General features: G+C 40.2%; 1 protein-coding gene across 1 annotated transcript in view; it reads left to right on the plus strand.

Moving 5' to 3' along the window:
- The first annotated feature begins 611 nt into the window (after positions 1 to 611).
- SIK2 (salt-inducible kinase 2) overlaps positions 612 to 9384 on the plus strand; it is a 122465-nt gene continuing 113692 nt past the window's right edge. Inside the window, exon 1 of the mRNA XM_006833812.1 lies at positions 612 to 776. Within this exon, the coding sequence (XP_006833875.1) occupies positions 642 to 776 (135 nt within the window). The 5' untranslated portion in view covers positions 612 to 641. The remainder of the gene's footprint in view (positions 777 to 9384) is intronic.

The raw sequence follows: 9384 nt of genomic DNA on the forward strand, positions 1-9384 counted from the left end.
TTCCTCAGAGACCTCAAAATGTGGAGGGATTTATATAGAAGTAAATGAGGAAAGGGGGAGAAGAAAGGAGTTGTGAAGAAATCACCCAACCACAGCTCTTTGTCCTGCCTAGGGCGCGCAGTACCCAGAGGCGAGGGGTTTCACAGGGCAGGTCCTAGGTGGGCTTACAACACTGGTGCAGAAGATTCGGGTCACATCCAGGTAGTTGTTGCATCCCTTGGCACGGCCTGCAGGGCTCGCTGTTGGCCTTCATCTGGGAGGCCGAGGGCCTGGGCGGGCCGGGCGGCAACTCCGCCCCTGGCAGCGGGTAGGTGGCAGGGAGAGCTCAGGGCACGGAGCCCACAGCCCGGAAGGAACGCACCGGGCAGGCCCGAGCCCCTCTCTAACTCGCCTGCCTCACTCCTGCCCCTCCTGCCGCCTACGCTGGCGGTGCTCCGGTCGCCATGGTGACCAATCGAGGCCCGGTCCCGCCCCCGCCCCCCCTGCCCCGGCCCCCTGACGTCGGCGCACGTCAGCGGCGGCGCGCGCTTGGCTAGGCCCTGCAGAGCGGGAGGGAAGGAGCCACGGAGCGGCTGTCGCTGGAGACGATCCCTGCCGTCCGCCTGCGCTCCTGTCCGCCGGCTCTAGCAGCGGGGCCCAGCATGGTCATGGCGGATGGCCCGAGGCACTTGCTGCGCGGGCCTGTCCGAGTGGGGTTCTATGACATCGAGGGCACGCTGGGCAAGGGCAACTTCGCCGTGGTGAAGCTGGGGCGGCACCGGATCACCAAGACGGAGGTGCGGCCCGGGGCGAGGGGTCGGGAGCGGAGCTGTTTACCAAGAGGTGGTTGCAGTGGCAGGACTTGGGGAGACCGGGAAACGGGGTCACTCGCGGAGGCGAGCGGGCCTGGGACTGCGAGGACACGGGGGGCTCTGGGAGCACCGTTGGGATCAGGGCCGGGTCACTGGGACTCGAGGGTCGTCAGGTTGGAAAGCCGACCACCCAAGGCTTAGCTTTCCCCCGCGCCACCCTGTCCTCGCCCGAGTCTTGCACCCGGGCGGTGACCTGGTCTGTGGCCTCCGCTCCGGAGGAGCCCAAGTTCCGCGTCTTCCCTGCTTTCGGCTGGGGGTGGGGTGGGAGGGGAAGTCTCCAGGCTCCTGGGCTGCGCGGGGACAGACATCGCCCGCCCGAGGACGGGGCCGCCTGCGCTCGCTCGGGCCTCAGACCCCTGCGCCCCTGCCCTGCCCTGTCCAGCAAGGAAGGGATTCTCGCGCCCTGAGGTGCCGCGCCAGCCACTGTCCATCTAGGTTCCCTGCATGTGTGTCTTTCTTGAGTGTGTGTCTTGATTTAGTGCGAGACTCGATCTCATGCCTGATGCATTCCCATCTAATACTCCAGACAATAGAACTGGTTAAAATGGTCACACAATCGGTGTGTGCATCTTTCCTGTCTAGAGTTGTCAGTTTACAAGGTGTGCTAATGGCTGTGAATACATGCTCCTTAAGCCACATCAGATTCTGTCTCTTTACTCTGAACCCTCTCAACTGCTTCCTGAGGGTAGGTAACTCCAGCATCCCCTTTCCTTTGCACATCCTCATGCGCGCACATATTTTTCTCACCAGTCTCTGGTTTTACCTAACCCCCCACCCCACCCCCTTCCATTGCCTCAAGCTGCTCTTCTCCAGATCTCTATTTTAAGATGTGCCAACAACATACCTTAGAAAAAAGGTAGAAACAAAGCCATTCTTTAGAATGAAGCCTTGTGTTTTTTACCTACTCAGCGTTATCGTAGCTTTTACTGGAGTTTTATCCTTTTCTCTATTCAGCCCACCTTAGTTGTAATGGTTATGAGTCGGGCTGCTAATCTCACGGTCAGCAGTTCGAAACTACCAGCCATTCCTCGGGAGAAAGATGAAGTTTTGTGCTCCCTTAAAGATTTATAGCCTCCGAAATCCTATACAGGGTCACTATGAGTCAGAATCAACTCGATGGCCCATAACCACCAGTCTGTGGAATAAAGTTAATGTACGGTCTCTTTGTGGAGGAGTTTTTTTGTTTTTTTTTTAACCCCCAGAACTCTTATGTAAAGTGAAGGACATTTGAATGCTTTAGAGATTTTTGTAGCTGCTGCTTTTCTTTAAAGTTTTGCTTAATGTGTAGGAGTCTGTTTCCAAAATGAAGGGAAATGTGTCATTATATCATCTTCACTTTTTTCTTCTACTGAAGCATCCTAAATCTGACTTTTTAGCATCAAAAGTAAGGCCACAAAATTTCCTCTTCGTAAATTTACCAGTGTTGGCAATCTATTTAGGTCTGTAATGAATCTATAATGTAGTTGTAATGAAATTATTAAATATTTGCATAGCTCAGTTTGATCTCACCATTTTTAAAAAATAAGAAAGAAATTGGTTTCATTCCTATAAAGAACAAATTCCATGTTCATGAATTGCCATTAAGTTGATTCTGATCATTTCCCCTTAAGCTACATAAGGCATTTTAAATGTGCATTTTCATAGGAGCCTTTGCTCACTTTCTGTCAAAACCCACTAAATCAAACCCACTGCCACTGTGTTGATTTCGACTCATAGTGACCCTATCTAAGGTTTTTGAGTCTTTTGATCTTTATGGGAGCAGAAAGCCTCATCTGTCTTACTTAGAATAGCTGGTGGCTTTGAACTGCTGAGTTTGCAAGTAGCAGTCCACTGCTTATCCTACAGCGCCACCAGCACTCCTGGTGGTGATGTGCTAGAGTTGGTTACAACTCATAGCTACCCTGTATAGGGTTTCTGAGGCTGTAAATCCATGTGGGAGCAGAAAACCTCATCTATTGCTGGTAGTTTCGAACTTCTGACCATGAGATTAGCAGCCTGACTTGTAACCACTGTGCTACCAGCTCTTAGTGTAAAAAGATCAAACAAATTGTGCATTGAAGTAGTTTTGCAAAACTAAACTGTTACTTGGTTGACTCTTAAGCCCATCATTTCATAATCATTTTTTCTCACGAACTCCTATCAGTATTGGTAATAAGATTTAATTAGGTCAGCTGTTATTAATGAGGTCAAATTCAGGTACTATTTAGGGACTGCTTGAGAAGTCCTGAACTCAAGAACTGACACTCTTGAGGCTAGCCATTCAAAATGATGTTCCTTTGAAGCATTCACCTTACTGTGCTAAGCGGCAGTGTTGAGTAGTGTCATGTTTTGACTATCAGATATGGTCAGATTAATGCATTTGTAATTCGAAGTACGGGTCAGATCATGGACGTACACACAGATCTTAAATTATATATGTATATGTGCTGTATTTCTAGTCCAGAACTTTGTCTCTTGCCTTTCAAAAGGAGGTACCATGCATTAACATGTCAAAAGAAATAATGAATTTAAGGTAGGTGAATGTGACTTGGTGTGATTGGAGACTTTTAAGTCCCTGTGTGGCACAACTGGTTACACACTGGAGTACTAGCTGAAATGTTGGCAGTTTGAACCCACCCAGAGGCCACTGAGAAAACAAGACTTGGTTACCTGCTTCTGAAATCCTATGGAGTAGCTCCACTTTATGGGTGGCCAGGAGTTTCAATTTCCTTGATGCAACTAACAAGAAGGGAAAGGGTTAAAGAAAATAAGGTAACCAATCAATGAACAAAATTCTATCCATCTCAACTTTCAAAGCTGATGTGTGAATAATTTACATTAAGAATTGTTTAGCAATGGCATAGATAAAATTGTTTCTTAAAGTATACCATTTGTTATTAATGAGTTTTTAAAAGCATTGTTATCTTCATTCACTGGACAAATACTGTGTGCCTTTGATAAATAGAACAACTTCCGCACATACTCAAACGGCAATGGCTAGTGGAAATGTTAAAGTTGTATTTTACATTAGGATCTCATTATGTTGTTGTTGTTAAGTGCCATCGAGTTGGTTCCGACCCATAGCGACCCTGAACAGGGTTTCCGAGGCTGTAAATCTTTACGGGAGCAGAAAGCCTCATCTTTCTCCCGCAGAGCGGCTAGTAGTTTCGAACTTCTGACCCTGTGGTTCACAGCCCGATTTGTAACTACTACGCTACCAGGGCTCCTTAGGATCTCATTATAGTAGATAGTAATTACAGTGAAAACAATTAATATGATGTAAAGAACAGTAGCAGAAAAATATCTTGATATGAAAGTTTCAATATGGTAAATGTTTCCATTTATAAATTTGTGTGTTAAAACTTAGAGGTCTGTTTTCCCAAGTTTGAATCCAAACCAAATTTTAGGCCTTAATCATCTAGTGATGAACAATTTGACCTTTTGGTTTTTAATTGGCTTTTTATCCATCTGCTATACTTTGGAAGATCCACGGCTGTTTGCTTCTTATTGGTCTAACCTATCAAATAGTTTAATATTGTTTAAGAAGTACAATTATTTAATAATCTGAAGCAGTATTCTTTCGTCAGATCTCTTTGTAAATTTTGTACACAAAAATGAAGGCAGATGGTAGTAGAATCCAGCTTCCTAATATAATCCTTAATAAAGCTTTGTAGTATGGGTTTGTGATTTATGAATTGGAGAAGCTAATTTTATGAAATTAGCATAATAGGAAAGTATAATAGCATTTAGGCTGGTAAACTGTTTTAGGCAGTGTTGGTTGTTGGTTTGCTTTTCTTTAAGTGTCTTTGAGTAGTGTTTTGTTTTATTAACACTACACTTGGAAAGTTTTTCCTTTTAGCTAATTGTGTAAGCTACTTGTAGATTTGATAGTGGTTTGTTCTTATGCTCTTAAATTTTTTGTTATCTGATTATTAAAGAAATAACTCTTAGAGAATACAAAATGTTAAGATGAGTAAGTTGTTGTGTGTTGCCAAGTCAGTTCTGACTCATAGCAACTGTATATAGTATTTTCTAAAGTGGGTTTAAACTGCCATTCTTGCAGTTAGTAGTCCATTGCTTATCCCACAACACCACACCAGGGCTCAAAGAAGAGTAGTGCTTTCAAAGAGGTTTGTACTTTATCCTTGCAACAATGAGAATAAGGCATTAACATTAAGACATATTTCTTCAAGTCTTTGATTTCTTTTAAATTATGTTACTTTCCCCACTTACCATTATAACCTAAGCATTTTGCTTAACATCTATAACTTTATAAAACACTTTATAAAAGTGTGGAAGAATTGTATTAGTCAGTTGAATATTAGTTTCCAGTTTTCACTTTTAATAAATGTTGAAGTGAACATTTTTGGATATAGGACTGTATCTTCATTTTTAATTTTTTGAGGGTAGAGGGTAGAGGAGGTAAATTCCTAGAAGGCAATGACTAAATGAAAAAGTATTGTTTTTACAATAAAGAGTAATGTATTTTTAATTACCAAATTTGTTGTATTAATAGCACCTCTGAGATAATAATCACCATTCCTTGCTTTCAGACCTTTTCTGTAATAGGCTATGGTGTTTTCCTCAACATCATACCTCTCATATTGATTCGCTAAGGAGCATGCAAATTTATGGTTCCGGGAATCTTAAAAAATATTTCAGAGATTCTAAAAATTACCTTATTAAAATAGCATGTTGGGCAACTTTACTTGTCCTTAAAAGAACCTGGAATGCAAAACTGAAATCAAGAACTTTCTGAAAACTGCTTTTGTTCACTGAAAAGCATTCTATGCACATTTTGGAGTTTTTACAATTATTATAATTTTTTAGTACCTTAAAGTTTACCAAAGTAGGTATAGTATCAAAATTATATGTTAATAACAAGAGTAGAAAAAGAGAAGGGTATATAATTCTACATCTAGTTGCAATGTTTGAAATGTTTCATGACACAGAGAACTTTTTAAGTATATTTTCTGTTTTAATTAGTTTTATATTTTGCATTCAGATTTTAAGACTCCTCCACATAGTCTTGGTATTACTCTTTTGCTGTGAAATATTTAGATTTTATAAAGCAGCTGTTTTATCTGCAACAGAAGAATGTGACTTTTTACTTTTTAAAAATTAATCTCCAATACAATGCCTAGGCCCATGAATGATCTTTAATTGTGCATTAAAATGTGTGTTTGTCATGACATATATATTTGCAGGAATTTAAAAAGTTCATGAAAAAATGGAATAGAAAGGTAACAGAATTTTTCCATGAACTTTTTGAAGACCCCCTTACATTTCCTTTATTAGAAAGTGTCCTCTAGTTTCTTGGTACCCCAGAGAAGTACTATCTGGCTGATTATTCTGATAAATATTATTCAAAGCTGTCTGCCTTTTATTCCTTCCTTTCTTTTTCAGGTTGGGGAGAAAGGACAAATATACAAAAACAAGTTGTGTAAATTTTAATATTCTGTAGAAATTTTCAACTTTAACATAGTTTAATACATTCTGGTTTGAAATCCACTGGGAAATGCTCTCAGCATCAGGCAGTTAAGAAAACATTTATTTGGAAATAACTGAAATTGGACTCTCTTGTTGGATTCACATGATGATATTTGATTTATGGCCCACTGCTGATTAGACTCTTTTTGCTGGGAGCTCAGTAGAGTCCAGAAATTCATTAAGATGTATCTCTTCCCTCTCTGAGTGTACTAGTACCTCTCCTACCTTCCACCTCATCTTTTGGAAATAAATATATATATGTATAACACAACTTTTATAAAACATTTTATATATATATGTTTATGCAGATTGTGGGAAATGCTTTTCCATTCCTCTAAGAAAAGCAGCCCATATATTGCAGTTTGAGAATTATTTGAAGATTAAAAACAGAACTTAAACATATCAGAAATTCATTTTAAATAATATTAAAAAAATAAATAAATAAAGTGAATCCTAGATTAAATAAATTGAAAAACAGTGTTAAACTTTGTTTAAAACAAAGTTTACATAAACACTATGCTCTTTAAAATGAAGTGTTTATGTAAATAAACACTTTATGTACATAAAGTGTTTATGTAAACCACCATTACAAAAGTTATGCTTGTTCATTGTAGACATTTTTTAAAAGCTCAGAGGAAAAATAAACATTCTTAAAATCACCATCTAGACCCAGAGATAACCACAGTTAAAATCTTGATTCATATCCTTGTAGTTATTCTTGTGTTTTTATCTATGAATAAAACTGATGTCATGGTAGCTTAGTGGTTATGAGTTGGGCTGCTAATCTCATGGTCAGCAGTTCGAAACTACTGTACGGGAAACCCTGTACAAGGTTGCTATGAGTCAGAACCATCTCCACGGCACATAACAACAACCTGGTGTGACACTGTGGGTTAATGTGCCAGACTGCAAAGCTGTTTGAACTGCAAGATTGGCAGTTCAGGCTCACCAGCTGCTCCTTGGAAACCCCATACAGGGTCGCTATGGGTCGGAACCGACTCGACAGCACTTAATAACAACAAATATATATAAAATGTTTTATAGAAGTTGTGTTATTAACATTTCCCATGTTTTCTAGAACTTCAGTGTTCTTGCATATGACTGTCCATATTTTATTGAATCAAATGTGAAATGTTGGATAACAAGATAGTCAATAAATAAGTCTGTGGCATTGTAGGATAAGCACTGGACTGCTAATGCTAACCAACCACAAGGTTGGCAGTTTATACCCACCAACTGCTCTGCAGGAGAAAGATGAGGCTTTCAGCTGCTATTAAGATTTAGTCTCGGGACCCTGTGTAGGGTCTATATGAGTCAAAATCTACTCAAGAGCAGTGGGTTTGTTTTTTTTTTTTTTGTTCGTTTGTTTGATGATAGATAGATAGATAGATAGATAGATATAGATATACATATAGATATAAGGAGCTTTGGTAGTGGAGTGATTACAAATTGGGCTGTGAACCGCAAGGTCATCAGTTCGAAACTACCAGTTGTTCCGCAGAAGAAAGATGAGGCGTTCTGCTCCCATAAAGATTTACAGCCTTGGAACCTCTGTACAGGGTCACTATGAGTCGGAACCGACACCACGACACACAACCATTACCACATATAGATAGATATACATACATACACATATTTTCCAAAAAAAAACATTGTTGGAAATGTTTTCTATATATAAAATTAAACCCACTGTGGACAAGTTGATTCTGACTCACGGAGTAGAACTGTTCCTTAGGGTGTCTAAGGCTATAAATCCTTATGAAGTAGACTGTCTCATCTTTCTTCTAGGGAGTTTGAACTGCCAACCTTTTGTTTAGCATCCCAATATTTAACCCACTGCACTACACCACCAGAGTACCTTTTCTGTGTGTAGGCTTCTTCCCCCTTAAATTTAAAATTTGTTGAAAATATTTACAGCAAAGCATACACCAATTTAGCAGTTTTTCCATGTGCAATTCAGTGACATGGGTTACATTCTTCGAGTTGTGTAACAGCAACTTGAAAGATAAGAACCTTAGGGGCCAGTGAATCTATGTCATTGAGGGAGGAACATCTAAGAAAGGGGAGGGTGCAGATAGTTGCACAACTCAAAGAATGTACTGAATGTCACTGAATTGTACAAGTATGGGAGAAAGATGAAGCAATCTGCTTTCATAAAGATTTATAGCCTCGAAACCCTATGGAATCGTTCTGTCTTCTATAGGGTCGCTGTGAGTCAGAATTGACTCAACAGTAGGATTTAATTTCACTAGTGTTTTATAGATTATGTAACATCTTTTAACCTCAGTTTCATCAGTTCACGGAGATGCTACTTAGCTTTTTAATCTCAGTTGAGAAATTAGTCATGTTGAAGTAAGATGTGCTATGCACTTGTGAAAGTTATCATTATTATATTTCTTAGGCGTACTTGGTAGAGTTACATTGTTAAACAATTCCCTGAAGCCTATGGCAGATTTTGCCTCCAAAAATCAGCTGTTCTTGTTCCTCCTGGACCTAAAGCTGGACTGTTTCTTTGCCTCCCTTGCCTTTAGGCATGGTCATGTGAGTGAAGTCTAATTGTGAACAGAATAGGAGCCATTTACAAACCCATTCCATTAAAGCTCTCCATAAGGGCTCCTTCTATCTGGCTATAATGGAGCCACAAGTTAAAGATACAAAGTCTCCTTGAACCTGGGATGACTGCAAAGAGAAGAGCTACCAATTAACTTCTTCACCCATCAAGTGCTGCTACATGAGCAAGAGGGAAACTTGTATTGTGTTTGAAGCTTTAGAAATTTGGGGTCCGCTTGTTAACAGCACTCAAATTACCTCTAACTATTTTGAGGAATATGAGAATATATACTCTACTTTTTCATTAGAAAAATCAGAATCCCCTACAATCAAGGGGTAACTGTATACTTTTTTCACAAATAACCCCACTTAAAAGGGAGCATCAAAAAGTTCATGGACAAATTCCATTTTTCCACAGACTTTTTGAAACCACCTCATATTGCATGCAGAAATGATTTCAGTAAAACTCTTCTGACCTAGCATACTCATGCAAATACCATGCATGTTTTGTGAC

The sequence above is a fragment of the Chrysochloris asiatica genome, unplaced genomic scaffold, assembly GCF_000296735.1.
Source record: "Chrysochloris asiatica unplaced genomic scaffold, ChrAsi1.0 scaffold00008, whole genome shotgun sequence".
NCBI lineage: Eukaryota > Metazoa > Chordata > Mammalia > Afrosoricida > Chrysochloridae > Chrysochloris > Chrysochloris asiatica.